Raw genomic sequence first — 22,636 nt, 5'->3', positions numbered from 1 at the left:
CCACTGGGATCCAGAAAAGCTTAATGTCACCTATGAAAAGGCTTAAGTGCTAAAGCACAATTGCTTTACACAATGATATCAGCAAAATGAGTTGCATGCAAGAGAAATGTTCCAAGATAACTATAAAAAACATCAAAGTTTTTGCATGTCTTTTAGTGACAGACTATCAGGATCGCATATGTTGGCTTGGAAGGTTTGACCCTGGAATCTGCAGCTTATTAATGAAAGTGGAAATCAATTAACACAACTGGCTCCCCCAACTAGAGACAATCTGCACACATGATACAAGTCTATTTGCAATCTTCTCTCTTCTTATTTAACCCCTTTCTGCATCAATCAGAATTTGGCCTTGGTCCTTCACTGTCAGATACAAAAAGACGAACCACCCACTGCTAAAATACAGATCAAACCCTAATGTAGTAGTTCCAGTTTCCAAACCAATAATAGCTGAATTGTCATGTAACTAGAAAAACCACAGGTGTTCTGCAGACTGGAGACTACCATGAATAACAATCCTTATTGCGTGAAAATACAGGAGGAAGCTTTGATAATTGGCTGCATGATCCTCCAGCATAGTAAACAGGAAAGCCTTGTGATGGTGCACGTCAGACTCAGGAAGAGCAGAGCCAGCACAGTATAAGTGACATTACGTACTGTAGGGGTGAACCAAAGGGGTAAAGGTTGACCAGGAAAACTCTGGATGCCCCTACTATTGCTGGAGGTAACCATGCTTGGTGTTCCAGGACCTGGGACAGCAACTGATGGTCCATTTCAGCAGTTGGATCCACCCAGGTCTATTGCCATAAGTAAACGTGATGGGGCTTTCAGGAGCTGGCTGTTCAGGACCCTGGACAGCAACTCCTATTCTTAAATGCAATGTTAGGCAGCTGCAGAGGATTACTGTACTGTTCCGTGTGTAAGACATGGAGTTTTTTTTACCCAAAAATAATGTTAAAAGGGGGGGTAGTCTTATACACGAGGGCAATCTCCCCCATTTTCTTAATTTTGAGTCCCCCAAAATAGGGGACGTCTTATACACGGGGGCATGTTATACATGGAAAAATACGGTATTTTAAAAGGTGGGGGGAAGTGTCATCTACTGAATGGAAGACTAGCTCTTCTCTGATACCTTCCATGTCATTACTGGCATTTCAATTATAGACAGATGGGGACCACATATGTTTGTAGGAATTAGATGTACCGAAAGCAGAATGACCACCCCAACTTCTGTAATAAATATAGAAGTAATGGCAGTGGACAAAGTCCCTAGTACCAGTGTTATACTCCCCATATTAGAAACAAGGAGCTATAACAGCCCAGTCCACAGTATAATTTAAGCCAGTTCAGATCACCTGGGTTCTGTGGAGATAATTTGGTTTAAATCCATGCATTATGCAGGTAAACCAGCGGGTTTCTTTTCCAGTATGACAAAAGTTATTTAAAATATGTTATCTAAGTAGGGAACATGTCCTTGAAAGGGGCATTTTAAAAGTCTTGCACAATTAGGGGGGGGGAGTCAAACAATCCATCATATGTCTTACCTAGACAAGTCAGTTTGATATATTGAGAAGCTGGAATGTAACAGTACATTTACTCTGCATAATAATGTTAATTTTGAAAACGTTGCCCATGGAGAAAGCAGTAAAATCACAGCAGCATTCTTGCACCTAACAGAAGCAAACCTCCTCCAGAACTCAGTTTCACCACAGATACTTTTGTTCCTGAAGAGGCATAAATTGTTCTATGACTAAAGCTAATTTACTTTCCTTTACCCAGTTAGGCCTAGTTCACTTGAAGAGAAGAACACATGATAAAAGTGGTTTTACTCCTGGTTTTTGGTCCGAGATTTCCAGAATCTCCTCTCTGGGCTTTGAAATGAGTTCACTACCTGGGGCTGCAATATTGAATCGGTATAATCGGAAGATTCTGCAAGTAAAGCTTTAGTTCAGGAGCTCCTAAACTGTGCTCTGCAAACTTCAGTTAGGTGGTCCATGGTGTGTCTGTGGATGTGTGGTTGAAGAAAGGAAATAGCACATCCATCACATTGAATATTCATATTGATTTTTAATTTATTTCCATTGCTTCTTTTGTTTCTTCTATTCTATGGAATTCAAGTTGCAATACAATAAAACACCATACATAAGAAACAAAAGAAGCCATAATATACAATTGAAAATCATGCAGCTTCTCGCACAGACCATTACAATTGCTACAAGAGGCAGGAAAATAATTAAGCAGTTCATCAACACCCTCAGCAATTTTCAAGTGGTCCATGTGGGGGAAAGTTTGGGAACAACGGCTTTCATTGATTAATCAATTGGAGGGGGTAATTTAAAGGGTATGAGTGAATGTTAATCAATCAATTCAAATTTAGCCAAAGAGCTGCTCGATTAAATACAGAAAGGCAGAAAGAGTTGCCAGAACTCACCATGAACTCTTCCCTTGTTCTCTTATCATGGCAATGGTGCCTAGCTGAGAGCTGCCGGAACTGAGTTCCAGCTGAAAAAAGCTCTGCTGAAAGGTGATATATAAATAGAGTAAATAGCTAAGGCTGTGACCCTAACTTCACATTCCCATGACCCTAATCCTAACCACCACTGAATTCAATAAGACTTACTTCTGAGTCAACTTGGTTGGAATTGTGCTGTAACTGTATTTTTATTGCATGATAAAGCGAGAAGATATGTGCATTCACAACTTCTTAACTTCTTACTTGTACCTCCTTCTCTAACAACCAATTGTAATTATTCCTCCTCTGTGCCTAGCCATGCAATGACATGATAAGCTTCTGTGGGGTAAATGTCTGAGCAAGTGCAGCCATACATTGTCTTGGAGAAACAGGAATTGCAAAATGAAGTAGCTTTTTTCTCGGGGAGCAGGGCAGAAGTGGTTAGAGCTCTTAAACTGCTCAGTGGATCTTCATGTTTAGAAACAGCAAATGCGTCTGAATACTAGCTGTTGAAGAAGACATCATTCTGGGACTAGATAGATCCAATTCAACGGAGCTTTCCCTACAGCCAATAAGTAGCCATATTTAAACATTGGATATTTTCCCCCCTGTGCAGATACTATGCTTCTTCATTTCCAGCAAATTAAATGAGGCAGGTGTTTTTACTCTGGACATCAAAAATGTTACTGAGTTCATGCACATATATCTACCCTGCATAAATCATTGCTTTCTGATTATTTTAGTCTATTACTTATCAAATCCCAAACTGTATAACTTCAGAGAATTTGACAATGTTTTCCATGCTTCCATTCTTGGAAGGGTTTTTTCCAGCTAAGCTCTGCCTTTAACAGCACAATCCTTTGTGTGTCCACTCAGAAGTAACTCCCATCGATTTCCCAAGTAAATGTGTACACTATACAGCATGTAGCCTAAATGAGACAGACAGGTAGACATCTGTAGAAATGACCACACACATCTATGCATATCTTTTCTTCAGCAGCAGTGGCACCACAAAGTTATGCAAATCTGATAAGAGCAAAGCAAATGTTTCATAAAACCAATGACTGTTTAAATGGTGGGACTAAATTGTTTGTATATAAATATTACCTTTTATCTTCCATTTGAGTTTTATGTAGGATGAACACATTACTTTAATGACCTGCGTTTAGAGAGGAAGAGAGAGGGGCAGTCTCACTCCAAAATCCTCAGCAGCCAGATGGCTGCCTTGTCTTCCATGAGATTAAAAGATGTTTCTCATTGGCAGACCCTGCTTCTGAAGCAAATTAATATAGCCAACTAAACTGCCTGTGGTTTGCTCTTTTTCGCGTGTGGAATAAAATTTCAAAAGAACTTCTGAAAGCAATTTTTGTCACAGGTTCTGTGAGCAGATTGCTCTCCAGGTACAGCATGCTGGTTTTAAACATTCAGTAATTAATGGAAAGTATTTCGTGTTAATTGACTGCTTCAGGAAAGGGAAGTATAATGGCTCCTTATTAATCATGGAAAGAGACATACAGCACAGAGGCACCGCAATTATTGCACTAACGGTTGAGAAATGTTAATTAATGAAAAGAACAATGATGTAAGAAATTAGCTACATAATGCTTCCTGCTGGTACAGATTTGCACTTTAAATGCGTTTTTTTTTTAAGCACAGCAACCGCTGGATGTTGCCTTAAATAGCAAAATCTCTCTAACCCTTTCTGTAGTGCTCTAAAATGTCAAGCATATTTCAGCTCATGAGCAACTAAGTTTGGAAAAAAAACAACCCCGCAATTTTTGTGATAAAGCATTTCTTCAGGAGTGCTGCTCAAGAATGGAGCAAGGCTTTTTGTAAATGCATAGACTGATTTTGTTCAGAGAAAAGCAATTAACATATGTTATTTTTGCTCTTATTTTGGTTATTTATACCCCACAAGAGCTTGTCAAAATAAAAAGTCTTCACCTTGCTTCCTAAAGGCCAGCAGAGAGCCCCATGGGCTTAATAGACGACAGCATTGCACAAACAGAGCCACTATTGAAAAAGGTCCTGCTCTTAGTGGGTTAATTGTATTTATTTATCACATTCATCCCACCTTTCCTCCAAGGAGCTCAAGGTACTGCAATGCTTCTCCTCACAACAAATCTGTGAGGTAGACTAGGCTGAGAGACAGTGACTGACCCAAGGTCAACCAGAGGGCTTCAAAACTAAGTGCATGTAACTCCAATCTCAGATGTAGAAGGCTCCTGAAACAGAGCCTTGCTTGGAAATGTTCATGCACAGGAACACTCAAAATAGAGTTCTTTACTAAGGTACCATCGACCCAAAATGCTTAGGGCCTTAATAGTCAACATTAATGCCTAGAAACCAAGGGCCAGATTAAGAACGGTGACAGCAGATTGGTGTGTTTTAAGATGGATCTGCCCCAACCAAATGTGAAGGGGGAGGGATGAGTGTCCCTTTCAATAGCAAAAGGGTGAAGAATCAGAATTCTTGAAACTGCCTGCAGCTTACATTGCTTTCAATCCCTGGTGCTTCTCAATCCATGTAGGCAAACAAGGACCCCTATTCTCCCCTGTGTAAGACTGTGTGTACACATCACAGTTTATTCTGGCTCCAGCCCACTTCCGCCAGGTGTTCAACAATGAGTACACAGAGTAGGACCCTGGCAGAGACACATGCCCGACTGGCATGTTCTCTCCCCCCCTGATCATTTGTTCAGGAGCTTCAAAACTTTCTTCAGCCCGAACATCACAGCGACCGATGCCAACAGACATCAGCACACTTAGGGATCTGCAGAGCTTGCGCACCTTGCTTGACAGACCTCAGCCACTCAGCATTTTGACTCATCTACTTTATTTACATATAAACACACACGGAGCACTGCAACATGGCTCCCTCTCTAGCATCAGACAACAAAAAGAAAAAACAAAGGACAATAGTTCCACTTCACAGAACACAGTAACACAAACATCCTGTCTCCGTCACGTCCCACTTTGTGGAATCAAAATATACATTGTCATGTGATAGACAAAAAACCCATGACTGCAATCATGGAGCAGGAATTCTAACACACAGGATGTTAGCCACAATCCATGCGTATCCCACTGTTTCTTGAGAAATGCTTCTGCTTCATATGTTTTCCCTCAATCCAGCTTCCATCCAATATAAAACATCAGCTGCAATTAAGCTGAGATGAATATCTTTCAGTCTTCCATTGCGTGTGCACGGATGGCATCTTCACTGAATAGGAGTCCAGGGGTGTACAATTTTCAGCCTGAGAGCCACATCTCACATGGGCAACCTTTCTTGGGGCCACATGCCAGTGGTAGGCTAAATTCCAGCCATGGAAAAAACAGATGCTTCTACATGCACCCACAAACGTATCTTTTTGTCCTCCCTCCAGGAAAGCAAGTGAGATAATCACAGTTCAAATGTGGTTTCAGCCAGGTCAAGAACACTGGGAGGGTGTGGAGCAGCACTTGTGAGGTTTGTGGCCTGGGGACAGCAGTGCATGGCTTTTGGAAAGTCCCCAAAGGTCAACTAAAGAGGCCTGTTTGTTCCGCATACCTCTGCTGCCAGAGGCAGTCTGCTTCTGCAAAACAGCTGCTGGAAACTGCAGGAGGAGAGTGCTGTTGCCTTCAGCTCCTGCTCATGGGCTTCCCATAGGCATCTGGTTGGCCAATGTGATGGGTCACTCTCCTTATGTTCATATGGACAGGTAAGGTTCTCATTTCTGAGCTAGGGAATTCTGAATTTCTGGCCTGCATCGAGGTCCATCATCTGTCACAAAAATTACAGTTGGAATCAGCTGAAGATGCCCGCTATTTCTCCCCAGGATAAAAAGGCAAATGAAAAAGGGTGCTCTCTTGTATCTTATTTTGTCACCTGCCAAACCTCTTTCTCACTGCCGAATTCCTCTTGCAGGTGGAACGTCCTCGGCTTACAAGGTGCTCTCCTCAGCTACTTCATTGAGCCTGTGTACCTGCATAGCATTATTGTGGGGAGCCTCTCTCACACCGGACACCTTTCACGGGTAATGAGCCATAGACTAGAAGATGTCGGTCAACTGCCAGCCTCATACCGGCGCAATCAGCTGCTCCTGAGTGGTAAGGACACCCTTGCTTGGAAGCATGAACCGCCTGCTTCCCCAGTGTTGGGCTCCTACACAGAACATAACCAAGTGTCCCTTCACAGCTTGGGATACTTGCTTCCTTCTCACTCTCCTTTGATGCTACTGATGATTAGACATTCTACCACACTAAGAGCACAGCCCAAAAGTAGGTCTTAGTGCTGAGGTTCCCAACTTAGAGTCTATGGACCCCCACAGCACCCTCAGCACCTGCCAAGGTCCCCTGCCCCTCCCAATTTTTTGATGTTTGGTGGGGAGGGGTCACATTTTGAGGGGAGCCCTGTTTATTTGGCCTCCGTTGGGGGGAGTTGTCTGTTTGGAGGGTGCTGAACATCACCGGGATGTTTGTTTGTTTTCTGTGAAATGCGTATTTTATGGTGCTACCCCTGGTTTCTTAGCTTTCCAAATGTGCCCCCAGATTCAAAAAGGTTGGGGAACCCCGTTCTACCTTGTTGAGTGAGTAAGTGTATATAGGATTGCAATACTAACTGAAATAGATTCTTCTTACCTCTCTGCCTCCATTCCTGGTGGAAGTGGCTGTCCTCCACCACAAATAATTCCTGTCCCAAGAATCTTTACTGTGATATATTTATAAGCCAGGGCAGAAGCTATGACATCCACTTTTCTTAAACTGATCATCATGATCAAGGGCATCGCTCCATGCCCCTTGGTAATACTAGCAGGATTTCTGCTGGATCCAGTTGTCAAGGAACAGAGGATCATATTTGGTTGCACCACAACGTAACAAAGCACATTATATAAAGAAAACTTCCACAAGTTCGAAGTCAGATGGTGATGGCTTATTCTGTGACCGAATCCTACTAGACTTCTTAAAAATGGCTTGCACCATTGAGCATGATTAAACCCATCTCTGGCTAACCTGAAAGGCCATATAGTTGGAAGCAATCATTATCCAGTACAGCAATCTTTCCATTATACTTGGCCCTTTGGTATGTATATCACCACTCATCCAGATACTTTAAAGCCACAGCATAAGTGTTAAAACCAAACTAGAGCCTTGAGTCATAAAATTTACTTAAGAACAGATTTAAACCTATTCCCCATTCAGTGGTGTGCTAAAGCACATCAGCTGAATGAACTAAGCTAAGTACCAGGGAAGAGAATTACTGAAACTGGGAATCCATTTGCAAAAAGACAGGGTGCGAAGCAAACAAAGAATCTTCATGCACATGCCCAACAGGTAAGGGTAGATTTATGGATGTTTCACTTGGGAGGCTAGATTATACCCCAAACTGGGCTGCCACTGAAAACTGCAACCCTGTGTTGAGTTTCCTGTTTTCACATTGCATAACATCATCATGTTAGGTGTTCCCTCCCTCTACACACCATTGGTTGCCTCTGCCAAGAGCTGGGAAACACACAACATCATGATGTCCTGGCAGCAGACCTAAACAGGTCAGAGGAGTTGAACAACGAATAGTTTTATTAAAGAACTGTGTTCCAGAGGTCTTCTCCTCCTTAGCCAACTTCTCCCTCTGTTTCTAGCCTTGTCTACAGGCTAGAAGATATTTTGGACCATCTGTAAGACTTCCTGCTGATCGGAAGACCTCCATCTACTACTACTACTACTACTACTACTACTATAATTTCCACTGTTATTTTAATTGTGAGGTGATTCGCTGTATTTAGCTTTCATAACAGACCTCTGAGGCAGTCTTTTTATGGTTCCCATTTAAGAAATGAGGAACTGAGGCCTAGAGACAGTGATTGCCCAAGGCCAAAATGTATCCTCATGTCAGATTTGATATAATGAGACCATTGTACAGGTCCCAGATTCAAAGCCAATGCTTCCCTGTTGGAGTAGGATTAGAGGAAGTTACTATAGCACAGGGTTGGTGCTTTACTACAGCACTAATGCATACCATCCAACTATTTCAGATAAAAAAATGGGACGTGCATCTTTCAGGACACACTCTCGGGCGTGTGAGCCACATTGCAATCTTGTCCCCCCAAAAAGTGCTTTTTGGGGGGTAAGATCATGGCACAAGAGATCGCAGGACCAAAAATGGCCACCACAATCTCACACAAAAAAACAGGTTTTCCCATTTTTCCCTGGGACACATTGCGGGTATGCTAATGTTTCCAAATTCCTTGCATCTCCTTCCACAAGTTTTCTTAGAGAAAAGACAGGGGATTAGATTCTCGCAGTCTCCATTCCTAAATCAGCAAATATTGATGCTTGGATTTTAGCTTCCACGAGTTTCTGTTACTCTTTGTTTTCCATCAGAAGTGATTCTCTATATTGACAGTAGTTATCTGGGGACAGTGTGCAATTTGCTTTTGTATTCTGCGTTCATTGTCAATGCATGTATGCAAAGCTGTTAATTTGACTGAATGCTTTGCTTTCCTCTGGTCATTAGGGCTGCTGCGTCTATGTTTGTTCTTCTACCTGTGGCTTAATTCCAGGCAGGCCTTATCTTAGCAAGTGCTGTCATATTCTGACACACATTTATATTACTATATCTCTGGTAGTTTGTGTCTTTAAAAGAAAAAGGGGGGAGGAGATACAAACTGATCAGTTATCCTGGTGAAAGAATCGAAATTGCTATTAGAGTGACATAAATGTGATTAAAAGCCCTGCGTGAGATGATAACTCAATTATGTTTCCATCCAAACTCATCTGTATATACTAGTTTAGGGTACTGCCACTTAGCCAGGCAAATGGTTGTTACTTATGACAGCAAGCCAAGAAATGCGAAGGATCTTAAACAGCTGTCAATGAATTTTACTTGGGCATTTCCAATTGACTCTGAGGGGGGGTTAAGCCCATGAAGGGAATTACTGCAGGGTAATTTACTGAGATGAACTGGCCTAACATAATCATTGACACTTATATAACCTGTATCAGCTTTCCCTAACCTGGTACACTCTAAATATTTAGGACTGCAACTCTCATCAGCTTCCCAGGTATAATCCAAAATATTCAGAGGGCACCAGGTAAGGGAGGCTGATCCATATTGTATTATACTTGTGACAGTGAGGTTTCTGGTACTGTTTTCTGAACTGGCATGTTGGCGCATAAAAATAAATTATTAAAGAAACAAGTGATTCCCCTCCCCCTTTTGATCCTTAAAAAAAAATCCAGTTTCGCATTAAAAAAATAATCACCTGGTTTAAAATGAATTTAATAGAAACACATGCATTAAAACCTACGCTTTGGTTTCTGAAAAAACTGAATCATGGTCATCATCTGTCAAACACACTGAGCTTTTCTGTGTAAAACAAACACACGCACACACATGCACACGGGGAGGTGGTGGGAGATGTGATTTCAGATGCTGTGTGTTATAAATGAGCCAGGGACCAGCGTAGGAGATGCCATATTGCATCTCACCAGGATTATCTACAGAGCCCATATGTGCGATCTTATACTCCCTATTATATGCCCTCCAAGTCGCTGAGCTCTGCACTGTGTTCAGCTGTCAAATGATGAACATTAATGACTTTACCAACTCAGCAGCATGGACATTTACTTCCCATTTCACGGAGGAACGCTATTTTCATGCACAGGAAACACCAGCACCTTCCTTCACATAATAATAATACGAAAAGTCTCTGGATTCCTGCACCACAATCAGACGCTTGCTTTTCTGCGACATGCACCCCACTTCATTCAGGATTGCAGGAGTCTCAGTACCAAACTAAATATTATGTGGGAAAGTTATGTCATCAAATCTCCTGATTATGTTTTTTTATAAAAAAAAAAATTGCCTAAAAGTGCCTGCAGGTGGGTTGGGTGGAATTGGATCAGGGCCATGATTCTGGGAAATGGTAGGTTTACCTTTCACATCGACACATCCCTCATACCAGAGTTTTTGGGGGTTTTGAATGTTTTATGTAGTTTTTTGATTTCACTGTTCTGTATGGGACAATGACAATAAAGATATCGTATATCGTATCGTATACACACTATTTCCTTGATTGAAATCAAGTAAGAAGGCAGTGCTCTGTTTGCTGTACAGGGAACAGCCCTCTGTTTGAAGATGGCCTCTATCTGAAGGGCTGTTTAAAAAGGAGGAGCCCAAAGAAGGGAGAACAGGAGGGGCCCTGAAGTTCCCCATCGATAACATCTGGGCAGCAGGGATTCATTCACAAGCGACCTGGTCACGGTCTTCCCCACTATGCTGAGACATACCGCATCCCTATTTAAATTATAGTAATCATGTGTAAACATGCATATGTAGATTTACATCAGCATACGCCAGTTTTATACAGATCTGTGTCCGCTCTTTTGGGGGGGCACTACATCACCCAGAACCTTCCCCCCTCCTAAAGTGGCTAAGAGCAGAAAAACCAAGTGCAATACAGAGGCCTCTTTCCCCACACTCCTGCCCCACAACTTAGTGGCTAACAACTTGAAAGGGAAGCATAAAAGTGATGCTAAGGAAAGGGAATGGGGGGGGAGTAGAACCTCCCCAGTGCCACGGCACCGATCCAGTTCTACATTTGACAGAGGTGGTGCTGATGCTAAAAAACAAAAACAAAACAGAACTTTCCTCTAAGGCAGGCATGGCTAAACTTGGCCCTCCAGCTGTTTTGGGACTACAGTTCCCATCATCTCTGACCACTGGGTCCTGTTAGCTAGGGATGATGGGAGTTGTAGTCCCAAAAAGCTAGAGGGCCAAGTTTGGCCATGCCTGCTCTAAGGCCAGCTAATGAGTTTGTAGCTATCGTTACCGATTGTCAGCTGAGCTGCCAAGCCGCTATCTCACCTGCTCTGAGTAACCTTATTTGTGCCTTACCTAATCCTAATTAGCCTGTTTTGTAGCTGCCATCTTCCAGCACTGAGAAGAGCATGCACTTTGAGCCTCCCCCTGCCATGCAGTAGACATAGCCCTCCTGCATCATGGGATGCAATTCTCTCTCATGTACCTGTAGTACTAATGAAGTTAACAAAATTAGATGGCAGGGGATGAAGGAAGATGTGCAATTGTTTTTGTTTAGGAAGATCTACAATAATTAGGGAGCTATTCTCTTCCACTGTTTGTGATATTCAAGAATATCTCAGATTTTAACTTCTTTTTTAATTCTGTTTTTACCCTTGGAAAAGTTTTGATTTTCAGTAGCCCCCCCACCCCACCCCCGGTTCAAAATCTAACTTCTTCTCAAAATCCCCCAGCAAAGTACACACACACACACACACACCCTCATTTGGGGGAAGGGCTGTATGAATCTGACTTATAGCAGATTTACATTATTTTGAAACTTACCTTCTGCGTAGTAGTGACATTCTTCTGTGAAGCCATTTGGAACAGAAGTTTTAATGCTAATCTATTTCCAGGTCTCCCAAAGATAACCATGGTTAACATTGACTGGAGTCCTTCTTAACCCTGGTTTCAAATCCTGGTTAGTGTTTTAACTCTAGTTAGCATTAGGCCAGGCAAAAGTACAAACAATGATGGCAGACCTATTCCTTTAAATGCACCTCTGCCTCAATCCCATATAAAGCAGGATGAGAGCTAGTGCGGTTTGAAGCAGCAAATGGGTATGTGGGCAATAGGGGTGGGCAAATCTGTCCATTTCAGTTTTTCATTTCCACATTGGTATGCAATTTAAAAAAAAAACCTCCTGAAAATTCACCAGCATTTTGTATGGCTTTTTTTTTTCTAAATGTACATGTATAGTTTGCCTAATATGCACATTTTTACAAAGCAATTTTCTCCAATATAATGCATTTCTGCAAGTTATTCTCATGAATATATGCATTTTAATGCACGCTTTGCCCTATTATGTGCATTATTTGTACACACTGCATGGATGGAGAACTGCACTGCAGAATTCGGAGGAGTTCAAATTTCAAAACCTGGCTGTGTTTCAGTTTGCCTATTGTTTCAAGGTGTGAGAATTAGGTAGGTTCACCTTTAAATGCAACTGAATGAAACTTCTCCCCCATCCCTAATGGGCAAGAGAGTCCTCTTTCCTCCACTCTCTCACTACCTTTCTCCCACAGCCCCCTTCCCATCACTTTTGTTAGAGTCAGGTTTATTTCTGCTTTGAGGGGATGGTCTGGGAGGAACAAGAAAGCAGTCTTTTATCTACTCCTGGACAGTCTTTTTTTTCCCCTTTCTAAATCTAAGGACCGGGTGCTAAAAACAACAACAGAATCTTCTATTATGTTTTAATTCATAAGCTGCTTTACCAAAAACAGTTGTGCTCAAAACACCTTGAAACACATACACACACATACAACAATGACAACAATTCTGACCTATAAGATTTGGCAGATTGGAGCCAATCCCACCGAAATATGAGAATAAGTTTATGTGGAAATGGAATTCATTTCCTAGTAAAAAAAAGAAAGTTCCATTTCCTATCTTCCAGGAGGAGCAAGGTAGGGGCTATTGATCTTAATGCTTTGATGTTTTCTGCTTCCCCTTCGACAGGAGTGAGCAACGCCAAGATGCGGCAGTCAGGGAAATCACCTGGTTTCAGTGTGAATTGGATAGCGGGCACTACAGACCTCGAGCTTATTAATGCAACAACAGGAAAAAGGAACTGCGGGAGTCCTTCACGACTCTGCAAGCACCTGTTTTACACTCGATGGGCAAAGCTTTATGGAAAGGTAAGGACTCCTGCCTTGGTGAAAGCAAACCTATGTGTCCATCACAATATAGCATTCCCAGCCATCTCCCTGGCCCCGTATCATCAGCAAAGCACCATTTCCTACAGCAGACTCTGTACTCGGATATCATAGGCCAAAATACATGTGGTGCCCAGCAAGTATGCGGGGCAGAGAATCTCCCCCTCTCTCTCTGTATGTGTAAGAAAAGAAAAAGAGAGAGAAAGAAAGAGGAAGGTGTTTATATATACATACAAGTGGAGGATCTGATCCAGGCTAATAACCACCAACACGTGTATTTTTAAGTAGAATGCAACATGCACACTTGAAAGGCAGTAGCACGTATTGAACTTAGCTCATCTGAGTGCCAAAAAAAAAAAGTATTTTGGAGAAGTAATAAAAATCCAGAATATGCAATAATCTGGTGATCTGGAGGAGCCCTAACACACTTCCAAGGTTTCTGAGGCATTAAAAAACATAAGAAGAGCTCTGCTGGATCAAGTCAAAGGTTCATCTAGTCAGGTATCTTATTTCCAGTCACAGCCAGGCAGATGCTTCTGGGAAGCCAATAAGCAGGGCATGAGGGCAACAGCCTTCTCCCATTGTTGCTCTCCAGCAAATGGTACTTGGTGGTATTGTTGCCTTTGGACTAATAGCTCATTGGTAGACCGATCCTCCTGGCATGCATTTGCCTAACTCTTTCTTTAAAGCCATGAAAACCAATGCCATAAATTAATTACACACTGGTCCTGCTATTCAAACGTTCATTATAAAACATGATAATTCACTTATCCAACACACCACCAATTCAGATATCCAAACAGCTGGACCTTCATGTAGTTCTGTAAACAAATAAGCAGTCTTAAACACGCCTTACTTTTTGTGTTTTCCTGGTCCACGGCAGCAGTTTTGTCAGAAAGCATGGTGGGTGGTCGGCATAGATCAGACAAATAAGAGCATTCTTTCCCTCCCTTGTTAGCCTTTTGCAAGGTTCCAGAGGGTTTCCCCTGGCTTTTTTCACTATTTGGGGATCAAAAGCCTGTGCTTGGGAACATGTTAGAAATTTTCCCATAGGAATTGATGGAAAATGCCAACAAGAACAATAATAATTGTACCCTGCCCATCTGACTGGGTTGTCCCAGCCACTCTGGACGGCTTCCAACACATATAAAAGCATGATAAAACATCAAACATTAAAAACTTCCCTATACAAGGCTGCCTTCAGGGGTCTTCAAAAAGTTGTATAGTTACTCATCTCCTTGACATCTGCTGGAGGGGGGTGGATGTTCTTGTACAAACACTCGCCTAACAGACCATTTCCTGAGAACGCATTGTGTTCACATAGCAGGGCCTGTGTGTGCATGGTGGTTGAGGAAAGTAGTGTGTACTTTTTGCCTTCTGCCAATCAATTTCCTGAAATGATGTAAGCTCTTGAAGATCTGCGTTGGCATAGGACTTTTGGCAGTAAGAGAGTGTGTGTTCCAAGTAGACATGCTCAAGGGCAAAATACAATTTGCAAATATTGTGCCAGATTTGAATAGGATACATTTATTGGTGACATCAGAGAAAAGCGAAGTGGCAAATAATTTACCCCATTCGCCTTTGACATGTCATATATATATTAAAAGCATTTCTATCCTGATTCATAATTAAACCATCTCTAAGCAATATACAAAAATACTGTGTTTTATTGCTTTTATGCTATGGCATAAAAACAGAGATGCAATATAAAAACTAGTAAAACACTATTATAAAAAAAAACAGATCAAAACAGGAATTCAGTAATAACCACGTCTATTCTTATGGGACAGGAGGGAAATCTAAGAAAAAAGATACGCCTTTACAAGAAGTTTGGATCAAGTTTGCTTCATTTATGGCAGAGGGAAAGGGCATTCTGTAGTGCTGTTGCAATGGTGGAAAATGCCCCTTTGTACACAGGTTCATATTCCAGAGTAGTGGGAGCAGAATCCCACAGAAAATGCTAATTCACTCGCCGGATTGAACTTTCACCAGGTCTACGGCTCTCCCAAGACTTCTGATTCCTTTCCCAAAACATCAAATTCTCTCACTCTTGGCTTGGTTGCGCTATGTCTTTTGGCAGGTTAGGAAGGAGGCGATTGATTTAATCCTCCTGCAAAACAAAAAGTTCTTTCTCTCTGGGCGCCCAGGTGCGCCAGGGGTGATTATTGGACTGAGGATGTGTGTCTTTGTCTCTTAAGACGGTTTCTGGCAGGCAACTCAGGGGTGGTGAGCATTTCAGAACATTCAGATGCCATTCTCCCGCTCAACAAGACAGCCTCTCAGCTGTGGGCAAATCCCAGATGCTCGATTACTGCCCTCTCTTAGGCATGTTTCACAGTATCTCTTATTATAACAGATTGGAAGGAAGGGAGCCGATTTTTCCTTGCATTTTCTCTCAAACTGGCCTGCCTGAAGCCTTGAATGACTCAGAGAGTCTTTCCTTTTTTCCTTACTTTTCAGAGCTTGTGTAGAAGGCTATTTTTTAAAAATAAAAAAAAAATTATCACCTCCAACTATAAAACCATATAAACATTTTAAAAAGAGAGAGAGAGAGAGTAGAATACATTAATAACTATTTTAGGCTGTGCACATGCTAACCTGTTACAAAAAGGTAGTTTTTCTCAATCCAGTTCATGTTCATCCTCAACATGCTGCTTTCAATCTAGATTGAGTTTAGATCCTGCTGCCCTCAAGGGTGAGTGTGGTTAGTTTGATATGCATTTGAAAACCCACCCCTTGACTAGGGAATCCTTCTCCTCCCAGCCCATACCCCAGGTGAATGAAGAACGAAGTGGTGATCTTGGTATACACTCAACTACAAAGTCCACCAACCAATTAGACAAATATTGGAGGGTAGGGCTATCAGTGGCTATTGGCCATGACAGCTGTATTCTCCTTCCATTGTCAGAGGCATTATGCCTCTGAAAGCCAGTGGCTGAGAATCACAGGCAGGGAGAGCTGCACTCGGGTCATTCCTGCGGGCTTCCCTTAAACATCTGGCTGGCTGTGCTTAGAGCAGAATGCTGGATTAGATGAGCCTCTGACCTGACCCAACAGTTCTCCTCTTCTGTTCTTATTGCTCATGGTGTAAGTGGGGCCGCATTGACTGCTGGAAGGGCTTTTGAGCAGCAGGAGCTATGCCCACAGCAGCCAACTCCTGTGCAGACACATAATTAATTGGATCAGAATCAGAACTTCGGCCTTTAAGTCTCAATTTTTGTATTCAAAGAAATGTTTCAGTCTCCACGGTTGTCCCACTAAATGTTGGGATTTCAGATATAGCAAAAGGGAGCTGACGAGACATTATAGGAATGTCGGGTTTATGAATCTGGGCTGCACGTTTTGAATCTGTATTTCCCCCCAAAGACAGTAGGGGCTGAGTCCTATGCATGAGCCCCAGGGCTTTGGGAAATGGTTGGCTCTTAAATGCATAGTCAAAGTTCATATTGTGGGGACTTCTGCTTCAGCGAATACTCAGGATATGATTTGGGAGTTATTAAAAATCAGTAACACATCTTTCTTCAAATCATTTTGACTTGAATCATATTTGTTGGTGTCGGGGAAGATGAATGGCACCAAATAAATCCACAAGATTCTCAATTTTGCTCTCCTTTCAAACTCCCAAACAAAATTTTTGGAATATATGCACACTAACAAGAGTTTGGCCATCAAAATCCCTTCCCAGAAGCTAAGGGAGACCCATTCAGAAGGAACAAAACAATGCACAGCGGGGAGGTGCATTCTTTGTACTTTATTTAGTAAGACCTTCCGCCACAAAAAGAAGAAAGCAAAAAAACCCCAAAAACCTGGTATAATTTATAGTCTCTGCACCACAGTTCACACTTCCAAGTGGTATGTAAACTAGGTTTTTGATCTCCAAAATCCTGCTTCCCACTCAGGCAGTGTTTTTTGTAGGTTGTTGGCACTAAGCCTGCATGACGGAATCAATATCATGTCCAGTTTTTGGTTCTCAACCCTTTCCATTGTTACTTGAAACCAACACGTAAAATCTTAAGCGCAGTTTGTTTGTAGCTTACGGAACCGTTTTGTACAGCTGCTGTTCATTCATTTGCATTTTGGGTTGTTTTGGTTTGTTTTTCCCCTCGCTTTCCACCCCCACCCCCACCCTACCCCATCTCTCTTACAGCTGAGCACACAGATATTAAGCCATGGAGATCTGCCCTCTGTGTACAGCGAAGCCAAACTGCTGGCGCACACATACCAGTCTGTCAAGCAGCAGCTGTTTAAAGCATTTCAGAAAGCCGGTCTGGGCACCTGGGTGAAAAAGCCCCCGGAGCAAGATCAGTTCCCGCTAACTGTGTGAATCATTTGGCACTTCTGTGCCGTGACCCCATCAAGCTGACTGAAGATGGAGAGAGGGGCAGGAGAGGACCGCAGGAGCTGGCTGCGTGACGGATGCTGTCCCAGACTTACCTCCGGTAGAAGCATCTCAATTTGGAAATCCTAACAATGCATTAAGTATAAGATTACGTTCTGATTAATGCACTGAACTTGACTTTAGGAAACTGCTTTTGCATACCCTTCTTCCCTTCTCAAGGATGTACAAAGCCCAGGTTACAAAAATGACCTTCACTGTTTGTTCCTTGTTTCGTAGCACATTACAGATCACTGTAATTATCCAACTGGCACCTGCATTTTGGGCAACAGCAGGTCCCGCTTCTAGCTAAAAGAAAAAAGAAAAACCCTGCCGTGTTCCCCCTTCATCGTTAGTGCAATAATTAACATTGGAGAATGAGAGGTTTTTCTAGGTAGCAAACACATGCAGGTAACTTTTAGAATCAGGACGCCACAGAAGGTCACCGTTTGCACTGAAACACAAGAGGAAAGCCCTCTCTCTGTGTTTGTGTGTGTGAGTGTGTGTGTGTGTATTTGTGTCTAAAGAGTTAGGATAATTCAAACAGATAAAAATACAACAAATATTATGCCCCTGCATCTATGAACATAGGCTTGAAAGTGTGATCAGTGTCCACTAACATCTTAAAACCCAGCAGAGATGGGCAGAGTCACCTGTTATCAGGGAAAGCGGCTTCTGCTGGCCTGAACAGCAGCTCTGATCACCTTTCCAAGACGCAGAATAAAGTATGCCAAAAACAAGCAAACAAGCCTAGCAGCCCCTTTCTGCTGGATGAAACTGTAGCATCTGCACAGACACAATTTCATGGAGGACAACATCCTGTGAACCAAACTCTCAGAAACATCCATAGCTCCCCAGTTCCCATAAATTGCGCTGGCTGAAAAGAGAGACACCAGTGGTTCTTTCTCCATGTGAATACAGACCAAGTGCGTCACATGAAGTTATTTTGTGACATGTGAAATAGTCGCATAAGTCAGGACACACTCTTTTCTGTAAATGTGCAAACTGGTCCCTAATTTGCCAGTACAGCAGTCCTCTGATACATGAGAAATGTTATTTAGGATGCCCAAAGAGAAACATAGAAAATCTAAGCAACTCCAGAATTAACCTCTACCCCAATTGTAGTATTGTTTTTGGGTTTTGTTTTGTTTCTTTTTTTGTCTTTGCAAATGACAGGATTTGCGGGTATACCACCACTGTTTTGTTTTTAACCTTGTGGTTTTCATGAAATGTGTATATATTTAACAAGCTGCTACTTATCTGTGACCTGTCTTAGTGTCCTTTCTTAGAGCTATCCAATACTTTTCAAACACAAGCACATAGCTCATTCTCACTGCCCTCCCCCACTGAATTTCCTTTATGCTACACTTTCTTCCTTTTCGCCAGTAAAACTAGCCATATTCAGTAAATACATCCATGCATCGATGCCCAGGCAATAGTAATAGCTACACTATTTTGATGAAATTTTTATTTTTTAGATTATAAATTACAAGATGTATCTATAGTGTCTTGTACAAATGATATGATTGTGATAAACTAGAATTTTTAAAGATTAAAAATAAAAAGAACTCTTCCCCTTACAGAAATGTTTTCAAAAAAATAATACATTCCATATTAACTACCAAAAAAAATTTCCTTAGAGTACAAATAGTAGAAGATCTGAATTGCTTTAATGAGTTAGGAATGGATACTAATGATATTTTAGGATAGAAAGTGCTCCATTTCTAAAATAAGATGTAACAGGCCTTTAAGCCTTTCAAAAAGTCGTTACCGTAATTTGGTCTGGAAAGCATTTTGCCCTTAATACCAGATGTGTTGGGTGCAGTAGGGAGAGAGAGATTTGGGTCAGAATCCAGAGAAACTGGTTACCTGGGTCTTTCCCCCCTTTTTTTGAAGATGGGGACAGCATTTGCCCACCTCCAGTTTGCGGGGGCCTTGTCTGTTTTCCTAGAATTCTCAAAGATCATAGATGGAGGCTATGGAATGAATGGAATTTATCCAGTGACCTGTGCCCTATGCAGCCTGACTTTATGCATGTTTGCTAGGAAGTAAACCCCATTGACCAATGGTACTTACTCCAAAGTGAATGTGTAGAGGATTGCAGCCTGAACCCCGCTGAATTGTAATAGGACTTTAGCATCATTGAGGGCCTGTACATATTTGGGGAAATCACATGGTTAGGAAAGCATGTGGCTATCACATGTTTGAATGCTCCCACTCATCCCCCCCCAAAAAAAAAACAAGCAAAAAAAAACCTTGCACATTCAAACCATACTAATTTTCTATGCAGGGAGATTAAAAAGTAAATGGGAAAAAGCAGAGCTGGGACCAGGTTTCCGGGAGCTCCTGGACATAGCATTACTCCCCCTTCTCTTTCCTCATCAAACTGCACACCTCTCGGCTCTTGACAATAATCCCCTATTGTGAAAGAAAAACAATACAAAATACCGGATTTTTGAAATTCCCAGGCAGAAATTAACCTATTTTCTATCTCTGAACTTCAAAGGATTTGTGATGCTTTGCCATTCTAATGATACGTGGATCTTGTGAATAGTCTCTCATAGCCTGGGATGCCACATGTTCAACACAGTACACAAGCCACTGAGAAATAAATGTCAATCTTGCCTGTTTTGTTCTTTCATCCACTTTAGTTTTCACACACACAAAGTGTGTGTTGGGTGTAGAGCCTATCTTTTCCTGACATTTACAGAGAACATCTGGGGGTGGGGAGGGAGTTTATTTGAAGTCCTAGCATATTACATTTCTCCATCAAGGTTTTCTGCTCAGAACGTGCCCATCTGTGCTGAGATATGAGCAGGCACTCAAGTCTTGACCTTACAAGGCCGTAATAACTCTGTGGCACTGTTCTATCAAAGCAGCAGGTCAAACCAAGAACAGGAAGAAAGATTAAAGGATTCTCTCTGCTATTTTTTAAGCATTAAATTCAATTTCTCCCAAAAAAGACATTCACAATACAATAATTTGGCTCCAGCTCACCTATTAAGCAAGGGTACTTAAGTGTAGAAAAATGGCACACTGAGGAAACTTTCATCACAGGGCTCACATGCTGATGGAATGAAAAGTTTCACATAAACACAAACACAGTGGGACGCATTGACCTGCCTCAGTCCATCAAAAACCCTCATAAATTTTTCAAAAAAAGTTAAGTCACCACTGGTGTGTGGTGTAGAATAAACATTCATTGAAGGAAAAGATTTGATGCTGTTATTACTGTTACACGTATGCCCATTCCTTTCCTTCAAGGAGATGAAGGTTCAGCATACATGGTTCTTCCTCTCCTCCTTTTGTTCTCACAACAACCCTGTGAGGTAGTTAGGCAGAGAGCTAGGCCCAAGGTCACCCAGTGAGTTTCGTGACTGAGAGGGGATTTGACTCCTAATAACACCAGCTCTCTTAGTATGATAAACATGGAGCCTGGGGTGTAAGGTTCAAACAGGGGCCTTTTAAAGAACAGCCTGTATGCCAAACAGGATTGATATACTGCTTAATCACCCAAATCTCTTTGCATAACATATACATTAAAAATACAGATAAAAACATATTAATCTCGACATGTAGTGTCACTGTAAGGCATTACAAATAGACAACTTCCCAAATTAAAGAGATAAACATTAGACCTTCCAAGCAACAATTATGGTGAGGAGAAAGAACAAATATACAAAAATGAAGGAAAAATCCTTCAGATTTGAACACTAAGCAAAGCAGAGAGTAAAGGAAAAATAGAACAGTGTCATTAAGACATACAAAGGGAGATTTCATTGCACTCTCTTATACCTTAACAGATCATTGTAACAAAGGGAAGGGGGACAGAAAATAAAATATAAAGGGCTGTTTTTTCCCCTAAAAGGATTTTCTAGCAAGGAGAAATCTGAAGTGATTTACTTCCCCCCTCTTTAAAAAGAACCCAAAGCTATTCCCCACACAGGCCAGCATATTGAAGGGCATTATAGAAGTACTTAGTAGGTAGCACAAAATAATTAAACATAAAGAAGCTGGAACTCTGCACATGCTTGAGCGCATACATGACAGTCCCATGATTGGCACAGCACAGCAAACTAAGCAGAATTCTAAACCCACTTCCTTTCCTTGCCCTTACCTTCATAGAAGCTGGCTTTCATCCAGCACCCCGCCCATACAATAGGACTTTCTGTTATAATGTGAATTTTGGTGAGTGCAAAGGGAACTATATCATATGAGGCCTGAAGAAAATCAGAGCTCTCAAATGTTTATCTGACTCCAGCAAACTTCTGTGAAAAGTAGAGGTTTGAAACAGCCTCCGGATTTCTGCAGCACAGGCCCTTGCCCCAATTGGCCACCTACAAAAATGCCCCATATATTATGCCCTGAAAAATATTTGTGGTGTTTTCCAAGTTTACTCACCCTTTGTGTTAATCTCCCACCTACCCACCCACTCCTGGGATCTTCTCTGGGCAGAACAGCCCAATACTGCAGAAATACCAAATTGCCAAACCATCTCTTGTCATTGAAGGCAAGGCAAAAGAAACAAACAAGAAATGTGGCAAAATTCTGTGGGCTATGTTTGATAACTCCATTGAAAGCCCCGGAGAATTCTTTTTGTTTGACTCCATGGCCCCCCAAGGTTGATTCCCCCATGCGATGCTCTGTTGACGCATTCTGACAAAACCCATTGCTCAGCACCACCTCTGCATTTCCTGAAGCAAGGGAGAATGACTCGTGAGGATATTCTAAAGGGAAGACAATGTACATATGCGAGCATGAGTGAATGGCAATACTGTACGAATGGATGTACATTTGTAAGATTTGTACAAACAGAATTAAATCTGAATTTACAGATGTGAATTTGCTGCTAAGTTCTGTAAATTGCACTTCAGTGATACCTGATAAGTGAATGTTTCTGTTATAAGTGAATAAAACGCCAAGGAAAAGAAATGCTCTCTCTCTCTCTCGTTGATCTTTCTTCGTTCTGCCCAAAAACTAAGAGGATTTTACCGCACTAGCAACATCCCTGCCGTGTTTGAAAGACAGATGATCCAGGCCATACACAAACTCAGCGTGGTGCCACCACACCCCACAAAAAAAGACACACACACACAGGCC

The 22,636-nt window shown here is 41.8% G+C and overlaps 1 protein-coding gene across 4 annotated transcripts in view; it reads left to right on the top strand.

Annotated features, from left to right (window-relative positions):
• Positions 1-22,468, top strand: part of ADARB2 (adenosine deaminase RNA specific B2 (inactive)) — a 370,623-nt gene extending 348,155 nt beyond the window's left edge. For all 4 annotated transcript variants that reach the window (XM_053409689.1, XM_053409688.1, XM_053409687.1 and 1 more), the window contains 3 exons: positions 6,356-6,537; positions 12,965-13,143; positions 17,309-22,468. In XM_053409689.1, the coding sequence (XP_053265664.1) occupies positions 6,356-6,537; positions 12,965-13,143; positions 17,309-17,485 (538 nt within the window). In that variant the 3' untranslated portion in view covers positions 17,486-22,468. The remainder of the gene's footprint in view (positions 1-6,355; positions 6,538-12,964; positions 13,144-17,308) is intronic.
• Positions 22,469-22,636: the final 168 nt, after the last annotated feature.

This window comes from Podarcis raffonei, chromosome 12 (genome assembly GCF_027172205.1).
Source record: "Podarcis raffonei isolate rPodRaf1 chromosome 12, rPodRaf1.pri, whole genome shotgun sequence".
In the NCBI taxonomy this organism is placed as follows: Eukaryota; Metazoa; Chordata; class Lepidosauria; order Squamata; family Lacertidae; genus Podarcis; species Podarcis raffonei.
This window is presented reverse-complemented; position numbering and strand designations above follow the sequence as displayed.